The 21,501-nt window shown below is 28.6% G+C and overlaps 1 protein-coding gene across 2 annotated transcripts in view; it reads right to left on the bottom strand.

Annotated features, from left to right (window-relative positions):
- Window positions 1-11,339, bottom strand: part of LOC111631426 (homeobox protein OTX2-like) — a 21,956-nt gene extending 10,617 nt beyond the window's left edge. The window contains exons 1-2 of one of the 2 annotated variants that reach the window (XM_023375660.1): window positions 11,255-11,339; window positions 4,738-4,963 (exon numbers count right to left, since the gene is read on the bottom strand). In XM_023375660.1, the coding sequence (XP_023231428.1) occupies window positions 4,738-4,828 (91 nt within the window). In that variant the 5' untranslated portion in view covers window positions 4,829-4,963; window positions 11,255-11,339. Of the gene's footprint in view, window positions 1-4,737; window positions 4,976-11,254 lie in introns of those variants that run through there. The other variant, XM_023375661.1, reaches the window with a different exon arrangement.
- Window positions 11,340-21,501: the final 10,162 nt, after the last annotated feature.

Here is a 21,501-nt window from a genome sequence, read left to right as displayed (position 1 = left end):
ATTATTCCGTTTTGTATGAATTCCATGTTGTACGAGTCACTTAGATTTTACAAATACGTGAGCTGTTCACAGCCCGGTACACGTATTTGTAAAATCTAAGTGACTCGTACAACATGGAATTCATATAAAACGGAATAATCAACAGTGTTATAGGGGTGTCGACTTGTACTTTAATCGACTTTTTATTTTTGTTTATTTGAAGTTTACAAGAGAAAAATATAAGAAACTAATTATTTCGAAATTGTTATCCATGATATTGTTGTAAACATTTTAAGCTTATATTTATTGTGAAACGATTATACTGGATGTTAAAGCTTAAAAATAGTTCTATTGTATAGCTTAATTTAAATCAGTATTAATGCTGAGTTACAGATAAGTCGATTGTCGTTCTTTTTACACAGGAAAAAAATAGCATTAACAATGGTTTAAATATTACGAGATTAGTTTAACATGGAAATGCTTTAAGTGTTTTTTTATTATTTTATTTTATTGTTATTATTATAATAGTAATAACAGAAAATAATACAAAATATGGAGTGATTTCTTGTGTAAATTTAACCTATAGTGTTCATTAATATTTATAGCGTAATTTTTGGAAATTCTCAATTAACAGTAGTAATTACTATTAAGTTACTATTCCCTCTTTTTATTTTATTAAATAAAAATATCTTAATGTAAAAATAATGTTATAAAATAGAAATTTTTAAGTAGTTTATTATGTTTTGTTAGTAATTGTCATTGCTGATTGTGTTCTATCTCGAAAAAGACAAAATAATCTGGAAATAAAAAATGTCACCATAAATCTGCCGTCGGTCGTTGTGTAATAAATTTATAGTTACTTTTCGAAAATTCCTAGTCAGAAAAGAAGTTTAATTAACAAGAATTTCAGTAGAAAACTTTCAGGTGTATAAATAATTTATTTACTAGAAAGAAAGACTGTCGTGCTCTTTAAATTATAAAAATAGTAACAATCTTGATTATTCTACTTTTAGTTTTTGACAAAGAAATATTCTTAATTCACTACAATTAAGTAAATAACTTTCTGGTCCTAGATGTGTAGATTATACATCTTATTTTGACAGGCCTACGAATTTCATTCGCACTATAATGAAGACAATGCCTTTCTCTTTGCTCTTAGAGTTTAGGCCTTTTATAAATGTATCTACTTAGGCTATATTAATAGGTTTTCAAGGAAACATATTTCAGCGCATCAATGTCAAATACTGCAAATTCCATTTAGACTAAAGATGTATTCGCAGACTTGGAATTTTCTTACTATAACTTACTGTTTTCCTGATAAGAATTCATAATTATCTTACTTACATCGCTTTATAGAATGATTTCTAAGTAGGCTACTAGTAAAGTGGTTCTATGTTCTTTTATGTATGTCTCCATATATAAAAGAACTTGGATTTGGAGCCACTACATCTTGACTCTACTACACTACTGGAGGTTATTTATTTATTTATTTTTATTCAATACATAGAACTGGTATTGAACTTCTAAGTAAAAAGACTCGCATCACTTTGACTTCAAGGCATTCGTGGCTTTCTCCTCTTTGTTAAAAATTTCACTGCCTGAAATATCTTGTTAGATGCTTCAGCATTGCAATAAGAAAGCTATATCAAATATTAAATATCTTTTAATACAGACAAACCTGTAAACAAGGCATTAAATATACAAACTGCCGCTGTAGATATAAGTGTTTGGCCTAAAAGAATAGCCTAATTACTTTTAATTTCTTATTTTTTTAAATTAATAATCTCAGACAATTAATATTTTAAACGTTATTAAAAGTGTCACTGCGTTATCTACTTGAATTCGATTAAAAATTATAATAACGTTATTAAAAAGATACATTGAATCAATCATATAGCAGGCCTAAATGCGTATTGATATTATTAATTTGATTTACATTGATATCATTTCTAAAACTTTTAAAATTATACTATAATGCTGATCTCAACTTCGGATAATGCAGCATTTTTTCGAGAAGAGTTAAATTTCTTAAGCTATAAATTTAATATTTTACGATTTTATAACGATTATTTTGAAATTCAAATCTCTAAATATATTGTCTACATATATATATATAAATTGTATGCATAAATTATATAATGACAGATGATAGTTTAGAATGAATGTAAGCTTTGATATGCGAACAACATCCATAAAATTTGAACTTTTAGTCTATTAGAAAGCTATTAATTTATGTTTTTTTTTGTCATTGTTTTCGGTATTTTGTTGTTTAATATAAAACAATAAAAATAACAACTGTCATTAATTTTATAATTAATGATTGACAGAGTGGATATTGATAAGATATTAAAGAGGTTTAATCTAGAGAAGCAAGCTGGAAAGATAATCTTCTTATCTACGGTAATAAAAAGATATAGATATGAATAAAGCTATATGAATGCTTTTATAGTCTGTCTCTATCATTTAATGAAATATAATAAAAATATAAATGATAAAAAAGAGATTAAGGTCAAATTTTGGTGAGAACTGTTGCACTCTTGTCGAGGTGACTTTACGAAATTCAGAAACTAATTCCGTCGTAAAATATATTCATTTGTCAATACAAAAACTTCAAATCACTTTATTGTTTGAAGTAAAATTGTAAATAGCGTGTCTGTAAGCAATATTTTTATTAGAAAAGCTCATAAATTCTTAGTATGAGAAAAGCAGTAAGTCCGTTTTATATGCATTCAAAATGACAACATAGTCAGCTATTTTTTTCGTTTTCGCTAAGGCCTATAAACATATTTAACATATAGAAGCTATATTAGGACCAAGAACACTAATTTAAATACCGTAATATATTTGTAAATCTAAATAAGTTAACTTTTTCTTTGTCTACAACGTAGACTACAATAGACCAACTCGTAAATAAATAAAAAATAATTTATGACTTGTTATCCTGTTTAAATTGATATATTAATATAAATAAAAAGTAATAAACTAATACATTTAAGTAATATAATATTTATACTTTTTAATAACTAGTAAATAATCTGTTAAAATTAATTTAATTTAAAAGTTATTTAATTAAGTTTTTTACATAGAACTCGTATAACTATCAATAAGCTAGCTCTTGAATAAAAAATTCTTAAGTCAAAAAGTCTTTTTACTACATATATATATATATATCATTTAAGTATTTATCGTAATTTACAGTCAAAATTCGTCTGATGATTGTTAAAATATCATTCCTTCTTGATCTTATATCCTGTAATCTTTACTCTAAGGTCATTTGAAGGCAAAGATGTATAGAAGGCCAACTGGCAGACAGCCTCCTGCAGTCAAATTGTATGGTTAATTTGAGACTAAATTGAATAGAAGCCACGTATTAAAAGACCAAGATTTTCCATTCCCTAATGGCCTTTAAACGATAGGATTATAGTCATGCAGTTGTACTTTGTGTGGATAGATTTATGTATTTCTGAAAAAGTAAGTTTTTGGATTAATATAAAAAGTATTCTCTTATTAAATACACTGTGTTAAAATTTTAGACTTTATAGATCCTAATTGGCGATAAATCGTTTTAAAATAAACGAATAAATAAACAAATGTCTACTTCACAGTTTCTATTATGAATTAGAAATTTCCTAAAATTATTAAAAAATTAATTGCATAAAAAAATTATATAATTTAACTAATATTAGTAACGATTTAAGTTATAGCTTTTACAATAAAATTTCTAGTCCTTTAAAATTATTTTATAATAATTTAATTTACCTTTAAATAGCATTTTTATTATTAACCTTATCTCTTTAACGAGGCTGTTCTTTCCATGTTTTATCATCATAATACCTTTTAAGGACCGTATAAAAATACTAAATCTTTTATGTCATGTAAATATTTAAGGTTAGAAAGTCTCATCCCAAAAACCAATAGGCTACCATTAATTGAGAAACAATAAAAAGCCCAGGATAAAGGGGAAAAAAAAGTTAGTAACAAGTGTAAATTAATTCCTATTTAATTCATCACAATAAAAACAAAACAAAATGTACTGTACTTAGCATCTGTAAATAATTTGTGTAAAAAATTAACTTAATATCATTACAATAACTAATTTAATTAAATCTATAATGTTATGATTTACGTATAAATCATTAAGTACTGTAATCGTCAACAAGATATCTCTAGAATTAGATTGAATATTGGCTAATTCTAACCAATGCCTGACAAATTGAAAACCGTCGACGTAACAAACAAAACTACTTAATTATAATTTAAATAAGTAATCTTTGCCGTTGATTAATTTAAATTTATAAAAAGAATAATTTAATTGGTTCTGTCATTTTTCTTAAATTACGTGGCAAAGTTTAGAATTAATCAAAAATACTGTAAAATAAAATAAATGTAGTTTAGTAATTTATATATATATATATATAAACTTACCAAACGTTTATATTTATATAGTTTAAATTGCACATTTTATAGGGCCTAATTGTTTAATTTTTATGATTTTATTTTTGTTTGTTTGTTTGCATGTTAATCTACATAAATTTAAATTTTTTTTTTATATGTCAATGCTTACTTATTTTTATAATTTTGTATAAATATAATTAATTTTACATCTTTATACTAATAAAAACCTTTTTTTTAATATCAAAAATTTTACTTACAATGTCAAAGGTTAACTTTTTTTAATGGAATTTATTTTAATTAATAGGTAAAGAGAAAAATGTTCATTTTCTTTTAGTAAATAGTTTAAAGATTTGAATTACTTACCCGGATAAGCAGCCGAGGGATGAATTAAATCGATAGGAGGAGATGGCAGACTGAGTCCATTCATCTGATAAGGTGATTTCAGATAAGACATGCAGCCAGATTGAGGTGATACCTGATAGTCGGAAGAAGACACCGCACACAGCCGATATGTCAGAGAGGGAGCGCAAGGGTCCCCGCTGGCCCCAGGGCCCTGGTACTCATCCACGGTGGGCCACCTTCTCTCCAGCTGCAAGAAAAAATAAAAAAAAAAAAAAATCCAAACACGGTCACTCCCTTTCCCGTTTTTTTCCGCTCCATTCCGCCCGTCTTTTCATCGACCAATAGAACCGTCGGGTATAAACAGACAACGCGTTTCTGACCAATCGCGTGTTAGAGGTGTTATAAATTGACCTATGTTAGCTTCGGGGGTGGTACCGTTTCCTCCATGATGAGTTATTTGATATGACGTAATAATCGATGTGTTCTTTAATTAAAAAAAATAATTAATAATTTTATTAAACGATTATTTATTTATTTTTCTCGTGAGAAAATGTTATTTATTTAAAATTGTAAATGTAATGTAAAACATTACATTTACAATGTCGCTTAGGGAAAGAAAGATAAGAATGAAAAAGGGTAACACCTGAACAATACAACTGACAAAGAAATTATTGATTTTATTAAAATGGTTTGTATTATGGTTGAACCTTTATAATGGAATTAAACACTAGTTTTAAGTGGTTTATTATAGGAGAAATTATACTTTCTAACAGTAACAAATATTTAAATTCAAATCAACTTTTAATATATAAGCTATAATACTTCTTTATTTTAAAATTAAAATCTTATTTTTAGACTTACTTTATACATCATATTCTTATAATTAAAATTAAACTGGTAATCTATATAATTAAAAATTTTTTATGTCGTTAATTTATATAAATCAATTGAAAATTAATTAATTTTTTTTATTATTTAGGCCTATATATTTAAAATTTTTTTATTTATGTTAATAGTTAATTTTATTATATATTATTTTGGAGACTTTTTGAGGTAATATAGAGTTTAAGGGCTCAAAATTTATCATTTCTATTAAATTTCTACTCAAAAGATGGCGTCACGTTTTTGTAATAATATAAATTTTAATACATTTTTATAATTTAATATATAATATATAATCTATATTAAAATTTCAGTGTAAAAGTTGAATGGATATTTCATCAAATTAAGAATTTTACCTAAAGAACAGATGAAAATTAATTAGTCTATTATTTTTTTAAATTTGAGACTGAATTTGGCCATTAATCTATGCCACAAAGTTTTAATTTTGCTTTCATAACATCGATTCTGTTGATTTATTGTTATTTTTATTAATCAATCAGATAAATCTTAAGCTTTAGATTAAATTAAGTTATATTAAATTAACCCAACGAATTGATAAGTTTTGTATTTTTAAATCTTTCACATTGTATTTATGGATATTTATTAACTAATTATAAAGTCATTTTTTAGGTTTATTGTAAGTTTAATTTCATACAGATTTTGACAGTATAGTTATATTATTGATATTATAAACGAAACTTACAATCTATTACAAGAAGACTAAGATTATTTTAGATATAAATTTTATATATTAGATGAATTATTAGTTCAGAAATTGCATGTAAAATATATAATATAGTTTAAATGATTATTGTATATGAATTACTTTAGTATAAAGAAATATTTTTGAATGGGTTTCGTACTGATGTTTCGACTATCCTAAGTCTATAACGTAGTTTATATAAGAGATCTTTACAGTCTTAAAACATTAATTATATTAACTAAATTAAAATAAATTATTAAAAGAGTTTTGTAATTTCTTAGCAAAAGAATTAATTATAGAACTTTGAAATATTCAGCTGCACTTAAGCTACATTTGTGGAAATTTGTTCTGTTACTTTGAAATTAATTAAATTCAAAGCAAGGGGGGAAAATTATTTTGTTAATTCTTCTCTTGAATTATTCATATTACGTTATGAAATTTTCAATGTCATGTTTAAAAAAAAAACGGAACATCAAATATGTTATTTGGAATAACATCATCAACCTTCTCTGTAATCAAGATAGTTGCAAAAGTTATTACAGGTTAGCACGCTTGTTTTAAATACAAATAGCTTTAAATTTGCAACGAAAGTTAAGTATTATAATGTGAATTCGAGTTGATATTTTCTGTATTAGATTTATTATTTGTTTAGGCCAATTTAGGGTCTAAATTAGGCCATATATTGGTCTGTGTGGACCTAGATTATAAACAGATGTAAATCGAGATTGAATACAGTACGAAAAACATTTAGGCTACGTTTTATTTGTATAAGAATCGTAAAACAACTGACTAAATTAAGAATTGTCAAATTTAACTATTAAATATAGCGTATACTTTCGATTTATCATACAAAACATAGAGTCAACTGAGTCTACTCTATCATTTGAGTACTTTCAAAATTAATACTAAAACTTCTTTGCTTCTTAATATATTTAAATACGTTTAATTCAAAGTATTTATTCTAAAATTAAGGAAATTTATACTTTTTTTTTTCCTTAAAATTTATAGGTTTATAGAACACCTTTAAAATCAATAAATCTATAATTAGTCAAATGACAACGTATCTTAAACCTGCAGGCTATACATTAAAAAATTTTATTTGTAATTATTTATCTTTTATTATTACAAGAATTGTAGAGTTAATAAACAAGTATTATCAAAAATATAAAGAAAAATGTGCGTGTATTGTATATACAATTTATATACAGTACGTATATAAATTGTATATACAATAATAATATAAATACATATCAAAACCTAAATAGAAAATTTATCAAATTATAAATTGAATCTAGATTTTTCATACTTTGAATTTTATTTGTTTGTTAGTTAGGCATTTAATTATGGAGTAAACGTAATCAAATTAAACCTTTTCTTTGCCAAGAATGAAATTCCCGATTATCATTTCACTAAATAATTAAGTACAGTTAATTAAATTAACGTTAAAAATATTTTTAATTAAACAATTATTTAGCTTCGTTTTTATACATTCGCATACAAGTGTACAAAGCTGATATTAAACGTAACGGATGCTTAATATGGCTAGTATATACAGGCGTGTTACGTGTTATTAATTAAAAAAAATTATTATTTTATATAATCTTCTACTTTCATAAATTCGTTACGAGCCTTATTAATCCTTTATTGTTGTTCTTGGGGTAAAAATATCAATATACTGTCGAGTATACAAAAGGTGGAGTTTATGTTAAATACCAAATACCTACTTGTAGGCCTTCTATACCTCGAAACGGTCCTATAAATCCCGAAAACTATATAGTCACTGTTGTATGATAAACGTTATTACCCATCCCGCTGAGAAGTACAGTTGGAGATAAGAATGGATGAAAAACAGAGTTGAGAGATTCTCAATATTCTAAATGAAGGATTAAAATGAGGGTTTATGTTATAAGGTATAATATACTTAATAGAAGATAATTTATCCATAGATTCGACTCGACGAGCTTAGAATTGCTAGAAGAGATGAAGTGAAAGAGGACCATTATATATCACTTGAGTTCTCGGTGGGGAAGGTGATAACATTACCTTTAACGCTCCGGTCGGGGTAGTGATTGTAAACTCGCGTAGCACATTTCATGCTCTAGAATACATATGAGAATGGCAAAAAGAAAAAAAAAAAAAAGAACTGTAAGGTTAACGAGAAACGGCATTGACCAACATTCGAAGAGGTACTGTACAAAAACCGAAATGATGTTTATCTTTAGGGAGAGGATATTTTCATACGGTGTTAAATCGTAGTAAATTCAAAAGAACGAAAGGTTACTGATTATCAGTAGACACGCTTTAAGTTGTGAAAAGTGTATTAAGAGCCGAATTGCTTATTTTGCAAGTTTTCAGTATAACAAATTTTACCGTTTAAGTTCGCATCTTAATCTTAAAATAACAATTCGATCCTTCAATAACTGTAAACTTTACATAGTTTAATAAATATATTATGCGAAGAGATAAGAAGTATAGTAAATAAAATATCTAAACAGGTTTTTCTACGTTTTCAAACGATATGATAACAGTTGTTTTATTTTGATATTTTTCCCTTTTAAATTAGATCTGCCAAGCCGTAAATGTAATTTTAATTTTGATACGTTTCCGGAGAAATCCGAATTTTTTAAGGATTTTTTTATCTCCAAAAAAACAAGATATAGTTAGAAATAAATCCTGTTAAATCCCAATGAATTTATTTTGATTTTTTTTTCCTCAGCGCCTGTTTTACGTGACTTCCTTCATCACAACTACCTGTCAGAGTCTGTCACTTATTCCTTTTATAAACAAAACATGACTTTTTTGCTTTTTTAAAAATATATAAAAAGTTATTCACCTCTCTTTTTTTTCTGGAATGGCGTACGTGTCCAAATTTCAAGTCTGTGATAAAAGTATGTTATAAAAACACGATAAATTAATGATAATAAAACGTTTCTTCTTCATCTTCTTCGAAGAAAGTTAAATTGGATGCTTAAAATTAACTATTTTCTGTTTAAATATCACACGTTGACTGATGCTAGATTCTAAGTGATATTGTAGTAGCCGGTGTTTCTGAGATGGATGCTATTTGCTCCATTAGTTGTATTTATTAAAAGTAAGTTTTTGGTAATTTGACTGAAATAATGCCTATTTATAGAGCTGAAGAAAGCACCTCTACGATCTTCAGATTATATTTCACAGGCTATAGCTCGGGGTCATCTACCATACCGGTTCCTCTTAACAAAGAGCGAGCAAATCTGTATGCAACACGCTTGTCTCAACTGCATTTTTATATGTTTGATGATCTTGTTATGGAAAAGTCTCGAAGAAACTGAAAGTAGTTAATTGTCTTTTATTCTTTTCCGTTAGATTCTAACTATTTTTTGAGTTCTTTCTGACTCTTATGAATGCCGTCCTTACGAAAACAAAGATATTAAGACCCCGAAAAAAAGAGGGAGAAATTATCCCACTGGTTTCTTTTTTTTTAATATCTATACCCATTCGATTGTTCGGATGATAGATGACATTTTCACGTAAAAAAACATGGTAGGTAAATATATTTAATTGATGATTATTTTGTCTTTACTTCAATAGCCGGCCAGATTTATCATGTGATAACCTTTCCAGATGAATAAATCTGCAAATTTTGACCATAGGAAACTTGCGAATTCCTCACTTCCCTAGTTATTCTATTGTCCTGTTGAAGGAGAAAAAAAAACAAAAAAGAAAAAGAAAAAAGATAGAAGTGCCGGCGATTAATAGCTAGAAGTGTGTATGCATTTAACCTATACATATTCATAGCCCATTATTACTGCATCAGCATTTGTCTGGATGTTGGACTTTGTTTGTAGAGAGTACAATGAGACTTGTCAAGAACTGTCTTCGAATAGGCAATAGAATGATAATGATTCAGTAAATTTCTATTGTGATCCTTAATTTAGTTCGTGCCTCCTATCGCCTTGATAATTTAATGTTCTTTTAAAAGCAAATAACATAAAAATAAATTATTCAGTTCAACTAATGTAAATAATTTTCATAAACATTAAATGAGAACTTTTGTTATACAATCTCAGCAATATATTAAAGCTATTAAAAGCGACATTCTATTTTTATTTTTTCCAGACAAACTTCACATAATTAGATGGTGTGCAGTTGAATCGTTAATGAGACGATGCTTTCTGTAGATCGTGTCTTATCTTAGAGACTAAATTCAGGAAAGTTTTCTTATTTAGAAGGTCTCGAACGTATAGGGGGCCACATGTAGGCCTATATAAAGGTTGTAACCAGGAGCTGTCTTGCCACGCGTCCACTCACTCACAATAGCGAAGGGGAAGTCCATTGGCAGAAATATCACGCCCGCTGGTATAAACCGTCAATGTAATATTCATGAAGGGATGAGAAATGTGCGAAAAAAAGACAGATAAAAAACACTTAAGACTGAGTAGATCTTTCTCATTACTGGCTACAAATCTGTAAATTAAGCAAAAGAAATCTTTTAAAGATTATTTGAATGACCATTCCGTCAAATATTGTCACTGGAAACATTATTTTCTCATTATCTTCTTTGTAATTTATAATGCTAAGAGGCTTACGAGTTTGGATTAATAATTAGCAAAACTTTTTTTTACCCCATTTATAAAAGAGAATTTAAATAAGTTTAACAATTCCGGTTATAAAAAGTTCAAAAAAATTTATTAACGTGTACAAAATATGATAATTTTCCTTTGAAAAGAGCTCATTTTTACATTAAAGTTAATGTCATATACCGTTATCAACGTTCCGCAATTGTTTAAATATTAAATAAATAAATAAATTCTTTTAATTCCTTTGTTTTGGTACAGTACGTAAGAATTAAGGAGAGAGTTAAGATTAATTTCTTAGAAATAGAAGTGAAGATATGAGAGAACGGTCCATCTAAATGAGTGCACGCATTTAAGTAGTAGCAACAAAGCAAAATTAAAAGTAGAAGCGGCTTACCTTTCGCCCTCTAATTGGATAATTGGACTGTGGTTAACAAAACGGAGGCAAGCGTGAAATTTGTTCGGGTGCAGAGCGATTGATGGATGGACGTACTGGCCACCAAACTATTCGCGTGCACATCACCGAACGGTGTGATGTGTCCCGCAGAACGGACCAACCTGCTTCTGCCACAACCAATCACCGGACAAGCTAGTCCACCCACCGATGCCTCCGTTTTTTGATTCTAAACGGCTTCTAGTCATCATAATTCGCTCGTAACTTACAATCAAAATCTTCTATAGAATAAATTTCGATTCAGTCTTCGTGGTAGAGCCGTGCTCGACCCTCATCCGACGATGCCAAGAAAAATATTCTTGTAAATATAGCGAAATTTTTCATGTTTTTTCTGTTAATTTTATCTAATTGTTGTATATACACATTTTTTTTTCTTTAATCGAACTTTTTAAATGTAATTCAACAGAAGAGTTTCAAACATATTTGCATCTCATTTTTAGATTTATCTTTCTGTCTGATGTCGCCTTCTGCCCGTTTGACTACTTTTATCTGATTTATGTTTGCAGAACCATGCTTTTTTTCTCTTTCTTTTATGCCCGCGAGGAATTTATGGCGATTAGAAAGAGTCTTTCGGGTGATTTTTCAAGATTTCGTTCGGAAAGATAGCCCCAAATACCTTTTCCAAATATTTTCCTTACTGTTGCTCCCAACTAAGAAAAGGAAATCATTTCTTTCCTCTACCATTAACTTCTGGCTTTTGCCAAAATGTTTACAAAGAAACTGCTACTACCGACCTTTTTTTTCCTTTTCTTTCTATCTTTTTTTACTAGTTTTAACCAAACAATTGCCGAAACTTAATTAAGAGAAACTTAGTCTAATTGATTAACTGCATCTATTAATCACCAATTTTTCTTCACTTACACAAGTTAAGCGTAAATTCTAAAATTCTTTCTACACTTTTATTACGAAAATGCTTTAAATTCTCTACATTTTTACATTAATTGGTCGCTTGATTATCAATTAAAATGCAACAGATTCATTGTAATTGATGTCGTGTTATAAATATAGATACAGACTTAAATGTCCAGTCCAAGTGAGTTTATTAAATGTATACATATTTTATTAATCTATAAATTCTGTAACGCCTTTTTAATAGAATTTAATAGAAATTCTGAGTATATATTATTGTTAATACAGTTTATCTCGCGAAATCTGTAAGAATTAACTCAATATCTTAATTATTATGTTCTTATAGCAATACAATACTGAGACATTCTCTCCTCTTTCTTATCCTGTTTCTAATCATCCCCTCACTCTCTCCCTTTCTTCAGAATAGATCCTTGTATATCTTTTACACTCTTACAGTGAGAAAATCTTTAAAAAAGTTAATTATTTTTAAAAAAATATATTCTTTGAATAATAATTTGGTATAAATTAAACGTAAAATAATTCTTATTATAATTAGTTTAATGAAGTTTTTCACGTAAGAAACTATCTTATCGTGTCGAGTAATATTAAACGATTGTACTTTATTGTACAGTACAACTCAATATAGTTTATAATTCAAAGAAAAGATTAATAATTTTGATAATAATTAACATTTTACATCAATTATTTGTTATAATAAAACCTTCAGGCTGTTCAATTGTATTTGTCTATAGCTCGAAATCAACTAAGCTTTCTTAGTATCAATAAAGACTTAATTGCTAATTAAATTAGATTTAAATAATATAAATAGGGATTAATTTTTCATTATTATTTTTTCTATTAATTAAAAACAAAAAGTTTATGTATAAAATTTTAATACAGTAATAAATGTTCGCAATTCTATATCTACGTAGACTATTCTAGTCGTATATTATTGTAATAAAGAGAAATTTATAACGTTTTTAAACCATTTTTTATAATTATTTTTAAAAAAAATATGAGTGCAATTAATATATGTATCTATTTAACGATTAAAAAAATAAAAGAACGAGCTTATATTTTTGAAATTTTTCATTTTGTCTCGTAATTAAAACTTTAATGCACTTTTATAATACCAGTAGACCCCCTATAACACTGTAGATTATTCCGTTTTATATGAATTCCATGTTGTACGAGTCACTTAGATTTTACAAATACATGTGCTGGGCTGTGAACGACTCACGTATTTGTAAAATCTAAGTGACTCGTACAACATGAAATTCATATAAAACAGAATAATCAACAGTGTTATAGGGGGGTCGACTTGTACTGTACATATATAAGCGGATATAGGCCTATATATATTAAAAGAATGCATTTAAACTAGAAATAAATTGATTTATTAATGATAAATTTCTATTATATGGCCAATCACTAAACATTCTACTATATAAATTCATAAATTATATTTTGCACGTCTCTAGAACACTTACAGATATATAAAAAAAATTTATAATAGTACTGTACATAGGCCTATATAATAATCACAACATAAGAATAAATATAACTTAAAAAATTCGATTTTATTTATTAAATAATATGATTTTTATCTTTAAAAATTTAATATTTATTGCTTACGAGATCGATTATCCGCGTGTCACTTATATATATATCAAGATTAACCTACAAAAGATCAAATACAATTCGAGATTAAGGCCTACAAGTTATTGAAATTTGAGTGTTGAGTAAAAATCTGTAGGAATATTTTCATAGTTTATATATAAAATAATAACTGATGAGCCAACATACGTTAAGGCTAAGACTGTAACATACACAATGTCACTTTTTACGGGCGGGGTTATTTAATATATACACCTATATACACTTGTATGTGTGTTTATATGTATACAAACACGTGTAATTATTATTACAAAAATAAACTTTTAAAAATTTTTNTACTTCACAGTTTCTATTATCAATTAGAAATTTCCTAAAATTATTAAAAAAATTAATTGCATAAAAAAATTATATAATTTAACTAATATTAGTAACGATTTAAGTTATAGCTTTTACAATAAAATTTCTAGTCCTTTAAAATTATTTTATAATAATTTAATTTACCTTTAAATAGCATTTTTATTATTAACCTTATCTCTTTAACGAGGCTGTTCTTTCCATGTTTTATCATCATAATACCTTTTAAGGACCGTATAAAAATACTAAATCTTTTATGTCATGTAAATATTTAAGGTTAGAAAGTCTCATCCCAAAAACCAATAGGCTACCATTAATTGAGAAACAATAAAAAGCCCAGGATAAAGGGGAAAAAAAAGTTAGTAACAAGTGTAAATTAATTCCTATTTAATTCATCACAATAAAAACAAAACAAAATGTACTGTACTTAGCATCTGTAAATAATTTGTGTAAAAAATTAACTTAATATCATTACAATAACTAATTTAATTAAATCTATAATGTTATGATTTACGTATAAATCATTAAGTACTGTAATCGTCAACAAGATATCTCTAGAATTAGATTGAATATTGGCTAATTCTAACCAATGCCTGACAAATTGAAAACCGTCGACGTAACAAACAAAACTACTTAATTATAATTTAAATAAGTAATCTTTGCCGTTGATTAATTTAAATTTATAAAAAGAATAATTTAATTGGTTCTGTCATTTTTCTTAAATTACGTGGCAAAGTTTAGAATTAATCAAAAATACTGTAAAATAAAATAAATGTAGTTTAGTAATTTATATATATATATATATCATTTAAGTATTTATCGTAATTTACAGTCAAAATTCGTCTGATGATTGTTAAAATATCATTCCTTCTTGATCTTATATCCTGTAATCTTTACTCTAAGGTCATTTGAAGGCAAAGATGTATAGAAGGCCAACTGGCAGACAGCCTCCTGCAGTCAAATTGTATGGTTAATTTGAGACTAAATTGAATAGAAGCCACGTATTAAAAGACCAAGATTTTCCATTCCCTAATGGCCTTTAAACGATAGGATTATAGTCATGCAGTTGTACTTTGTGTGGATAGATTTATGTATTTCTGAAAAAGTAAGTTTTTGGATTAATATAAAAAGTATTCTCTTATTAAATACACTGTGTTAAAATTTTAGACTTTATANTTCCTACACAAAAAAAAAACAAGAAAAAAATAAGGAGAAGAAACTTTTATATTTAAAAGCAGAAAGATTAAAAGAGCAGTGGCGATGGTAACGATCTTTGAGCATCAGGTTTTATACTTTTAAAACGATAATTAGTCCGAGTTTAACATTGATTGAGTTAGGAGCAGAAATATACTAATAAGCAAACTGGTCGGTTAATTAGATTAAGGTTGAAAGCGAAGCTTTGCCATCTTCTCGGCAAGAAACGACTAACTCAGCATTCGACATGATGCTGAGATCTGCGAGTTCTGGTCAAGTGCTCTTCAGGGCTTACCGACGCATGTAGTCGAAATAAAAAACAAGGGCCCATTCGGTCACAGATTCATAGTTGATTAACTCTAAAGAGATCGAAAGACGGTCAGTCCGCTCGGATTTCCCAGACTTTTCTTCTCTACAATTTAATTATTTGGGTAGTATTTTGTAAAAGACGAAAATTCCAACATTTCTCTCTCCTCATTTTTTTCTATATTTATGCATTTTTCAATTTCTCTTATTTATAATAATAATAATAAATTGACACGATTTTATATAGGCCTTCAGATCTCTTCAACGCTGTTGTATCTTCTTAGTTATATTCAAACGTTATTACATTAATATGCTATAGTCTTATGTTATGTATTAATCCATTTTATACTTAAAATTACACGAATATAATATCATTAGTAATTTGACTTTGTGATAAGGTTGATCATCACCAAATCTTCTAAAGTTATAATTGCTATTCTGTAAATATATAAGAATATATTAAATATAAACTTAACTTACGTAATTCACAATAAGCTTGTGTTTATACTGGCTACAATATAATTACAGTACAGGTAAGTAGGCCTACGTATTTTAATTACATTAAGCTAAATAGGATTATATGTTATTTTTAATAAATATATGAAATAAATGACTCTTTTTTCCCGTAAGAAACATCATATTATCTTATTGTTTATCGAGAGATTAATGATTATTAAAATTAGTGGAAAATATCTTGAAATTAAAATGGATAGATTTAACGTTATTAATTAAAAGTTCTGGTGTTGTATCTTTTATAAAGCGGGGATAAATGATTTCTTGACCTCTCACATATTGTATATTTACATTAGAATAGATCCACATCTAACTGACGGATTAATTTGCGAAAAGCGATATAACCGTCTGCTCTAAGGTAGATAAAGTAATTATATTTTTCTCCTCTCTCTCCTCCTGCTTTAATAAGCATAAACAAATCTAACAGCCTAATATCGTTTATAAATGCATAAATGACAGCATCCTCTACTGAAAATATTTCTGCCGGTGATATATATAAAGTCAAAGACCGCATAAAACATTTTTTTCCTAAAGCCGGGCATTCTATTCTCACATAGAGTCCAGCTTACGAATTGCTACCAATAGGATTTCTTTTTTTTTTTTTTTTTCCTCTTCAGTCGGCTTTTTAGTCACAGTACGTGCTGTAGAGAGAATACCGCAGCCTGTGCAGAGTTTGCCGTGCTGTTAACATGACTTATTGGGCGAACATAAGATCTGTAGGTCAGGGACAGGATCACTTAGCCCTATTGTTCAACTACTGCGCTGCTTGTCACACATCTCTGCCGTCCTAACGAATCGCGGAGGGGTGAAAGGTCAAAGCAAGGACATATCTAACCCTGTCCTCTTATCTCACAGAAAAGAAGAGCATTCCCTCCCCTCCCGATCACAATACTCCCGTTTTCTAGCATTCGCCAACTGAAACTGCCTTCAATAATGGTGCTGCATGACAACGAGTTCATTAAAGGACACACTTGTTTGACCCGACGGACACAAACCGGTCTTGCGGCCACACACAAATCTGGGTGGTATGACGGCTCTGTGCTTTTAAGTCACGATCCCTATTTTGATTGTTACGTCTTGCTCTTTTTTTTTTCTCTGACTTCACACTAATCGATAATTACCCCAGTTTCAAACTTCCCTCATTACGTTTTTCTTCACCCGTTCGAGGCTTTCGAATTTAGTTTAATATTCAAAATCTACGAGAAAATCGAATTCGAATTGGGTAAAGTCACTACTTATCGATTTAATAATCGTTTAAGCGCATAAATATTGACTCGACTAATACATTTATATCTGGAATAAGTTAAACGATTTCCTCTCGTGCCTAATGAATTTCCTCAAGTTTGATATTTACTAAAAAAAAGACATAGTTAAGCTTAAAACCCGTTTCATAAAAATCAGTGTATTGTTACATTGTATAATTTTACATAAATTTAGTTCATACGTAGTGTAATTGACGTAGGAAATAATAAAAGCTTAAGAAGTTACAGAATTTTATAATTGTAATTCTGTTAGAATCATAATAAAGAGAAGATTCATATAGAGTAGTTGTTTAAAAAAAAACAGCGTATTTTATACGTGATGAGAAAAGCAAAATGGCTTTTTAACACTTTCAATTAGACGACTAATTGAATTAACAAATCTGACAAAAGCGATTAATATTCATTCAAGGGCTTTGATACCGAGAGTGTTATCTACTCCTCCATTAAGAGCTCTCTTCCTTTCACCTCCTTCCATTAACTTTGAAAATAAAGAATTAATTATCCAAAACAGCGTGAATACAAATTATTTACGTTTTCTAATAAAAATTCGATATAAAAATCAACAAGTTATTAATTTATTATCTGACTAAAGAGGCGAGCAACCTGCAGATTGTAAATGGACGAGGAAGCTCTGGACGTGCCTATATCAATGATAATATAAAGAAGATAAATCGGTTGATGCAACCATAAATAAAATGATTGATGCATTTAGATTACGACCGATGCTATCTACTCTTTAATACGTGTTTGTAATAAATATGTAAGAACAATAGAACTAGTCCCACCTTAGTGATTATACTGTCACCACTACAGAAACCCCTTTTATCCATTTAGAAAAGAAGGAAGTCAATATTTATCTCTTCGAAACAGAGTAACATATGATGAAGTGAATAACACAGATCAACATCCTTTTCCCTTTTACTTTCATTAGTCGTAATCACTGCCGACCAGAGAGGAATTGCTGAATTGCACTNACTATTGTAGACAGCGAGGTAATATATAGGTGTACAATTTAAAAACAATTGTACACCTATAAATTTCCACTGTCTGTCCTTCCTTAATCTCGAGAACGAAGTTAAGTAGATGAAAATCGAGACCAGATATAGAAAGTTTAGAGGCAGAAAACTACGATTAGCCGACCAGAGAGGAATTGCTGAATTGCACTGAGATTATAAACCATGGATTAAAATCTAACAAGCTACAATAAGCCTCTTAAGATACGCGGAAAGAACGCTATATTCAGTAACGCACATTAATGATTTGTATATTTTATAAACACTAAATGCAGCCGGTCTTTATGAGCATTTTTTTTTTTTCTTCTTTGATGTTATAAGACAAAGCTGCGAACTGTGATTCCTCTCAGCAATCTTCCATCGACCGCCCGCTGTAGAAACAGGTGGAGATGGATATAAATGCCACTGGCTCCCGTATTTATTGCCCACTTACAACACTAACCCTCCTTCTATCCTCTAGCCATGTTTTAGCACCAGGAGGCTACCAATCAAAGACTACTTACTTGGTTTCGGTTTCATTTAATGGCATTTTATATCATTTTATTTTTAACTGATCGATCCATTGATAATTATTATATACAATATATTTTTCATTCATTTCTTTACGTTATTTCTATTCAAATTATTAAGTATATTTATAAATTTTATCGTCTTAAATAATAAAAAATATATATATAATAATATTAACAACAATAATAATTTCAATTAGATATACGAATTCGGTTTCGATTAAATACACATCGTGACATCTGGTGGAAGAAAAATCAAATATTATCCGAAAATAACCTAATGAATAATTTAAAGGTGTCAGTCTACCGCTCTGGGGTCTCCGGGATCGAATTCGGAAGGGGTCAAAAAACCCCAGGAATTTTGTGGGCGACTATGCTCCATCATGGCTTGTTAAAAAAAAAAAAAGGCCCATAGGACGGAGAGTAAAAAAAAATCTTTTATTATATAATTTAATTGTGCTTTTACATATAGAATTAGGGATGAGTTTCCTTCTATATTCGTCCCTGTTGCCTAAGATTTTTTTTTTTATCTCTATAAGGAGCTTCGTTAATGAGTGGGGCTTTGTGGAATAATATAAGCAAATGCCTTCAGAAATCATTAATACGATAAGTTCTGGAAATCATCAACAGATGGAAGCACTTTGCAGACGGCACAGTCGCGCTAATCCGAACTAATTGACAACAGTGATAGTTCGAATTGACGGGGGATATGATGCTTACGCTTTGATGCCATTATTTTTATTATTGTAAGATACTTTACGGCAGCAAATTGAGATTAAAATTGTTGTTACGTCAAACAGGGGTGACAGAAAGCACGAGCAACGATACTCACAAAATGTAACTTACGTTTACACGTGAGCTGCATGTGTATAGATGACAAATGTATTGTTTTAGTTAGGGGAATGGTAGAAACAGTTCGGATTAGCAGACCGTACTGTTCAACTTCCTGAAAATGGGATATTATGGGGGAAAAAAAGATAAAAGGGGCATCATTAAACATAAAAATTTCACACAAACCCGGAATTATTTACATTTTAAGTAATGAAAACCACACAAGTTGTAGTCTTTTTTGAGTTATTTTTTATTCCAGTCAGGGACTGATAGAAGACGACTTGAAGATAAAATACTAAAATATTTATTTAAAAAAAAGGACCACCGTTAAAAATATACACACGTTCTATTGTAGGATTGGACCTTCTATTGTAGGATACTACGCCACTATACATATGAAAATAGTGCTAAAAGTCTTGACAATAGGGCGATCAGATCTAAAAATAACACTTATAAATGACCTTAAATTTGACGCGAGAGTCCTCTGGTAGAAATGGTTACTAAAAAACATTTATATAAATCCATACAAACATAAGATTATATACATTTTAAGAACTTACAATCTTTTCATATCAGCTTCTGGCAGGAATATAAAAAAGATTTTAAAAGTTTGCAAGTTATTTATAAAGTCTTCATTACTTAGAACTTAGGAATGTTTTCTACGCGTGGTTTAATATACGTAAGATGCGAGATGAAGGAAGCAGCCATCTGAATCCCCAGTGGATGTTCCCGATATGTTCTTCTGTAATGAAGACGGTAAAAGAAAATAATAATAGTAATAATAATAATTGAGCAACACAGATTCAATAAAGAATGGAAAAGAAAGAAGGAGCAATTACAAAATTCAATAATAAAGAAGTTAGATGAAAAGGATGATCCATCCAACATTTTTATCTATTCATTTATCGAAAGAAGATCGGAATTCATCGAACTTTTGTGTTTTATAATGGCTATTACTTTGATCCTACGCAAGTCAAAAATGGTGCATGGACTGCATGCGTAAAGTACCACGTATGGTATCGTGAGGCAACGTGGGAACATTTGACTAAAAAAAGTTTATATGTGAATGTTCACTTTAATAATAAATAAAAGTTTTCACTTAACTTTTGCTGTTTATGGTTCAATTTAGCTCCTACCATCATCTGCACGTTGTTCCATACTATTGTAGACAGCGAGGTAATATATAGGTGTACAATTTAAAAACAATTGTACACCTATAAATTTCCACTGTCTGTCCTTCCTTAATCTCGAGAACGAAGTTAAGTAGATGAAAATCGAGACCAGATATAGAAAGTTTAGAGGCAGAAAACTACGATTAACTATATGAGAACTATCGATTTAGAGAGAAAGTCACATGAATTGAATTCAAATACTTTCCCCTGAATGGAGTTACATAGTTGACCGGCACGAGTTTATTGTTATCAGGAAAAGTATGATGTACAGGGGCAAGCCACAACTAATTTGAGGTGGAGAGAATATATTTTAAATTTCGATGCTCTTCAGATAAGTTCATTCTAATAGTTTAGACCTTTTTTTTAAAATAATTATAAGAAATATATATATATATATATATATATATTAAATATATATATATTTACAGATTTTGCAATTTAAACATTAACTATGAGTATTGTTTATATTTTTGTTCCCTCTGATTAGCTACTCTGATGTCAGTCAGTAACAATTCATGGCCAATACGTTTCAAGCAGGCGTGACTTAAAACAATGTCCAATCAACTAACT

The sequence above is a fragment of the Centruroides sculpturatus genome, unplaced genomic scaffold (assembly GCF_000671375.1).
Source record: "Centruroides sculpturatus isolate CEXI.00-Female unplaced genomic scaffold, Cexi_2.0 scaffold526, whole genome shotgun sequence".
In the NCBI taxonomy this organism is placed as follows: domain Eukaryota; kingdom Metazoa; phylum Arthropoda; class Arachnida; order Scorpiones; family Buthidae; genus Centruroides; species Centruroides sculpturatus.
The sequence above is the reverse complement of the archived record's forward strand: the minus strand, read 5'-3'. Positions and strand labels throughout refer to the sequence as shown.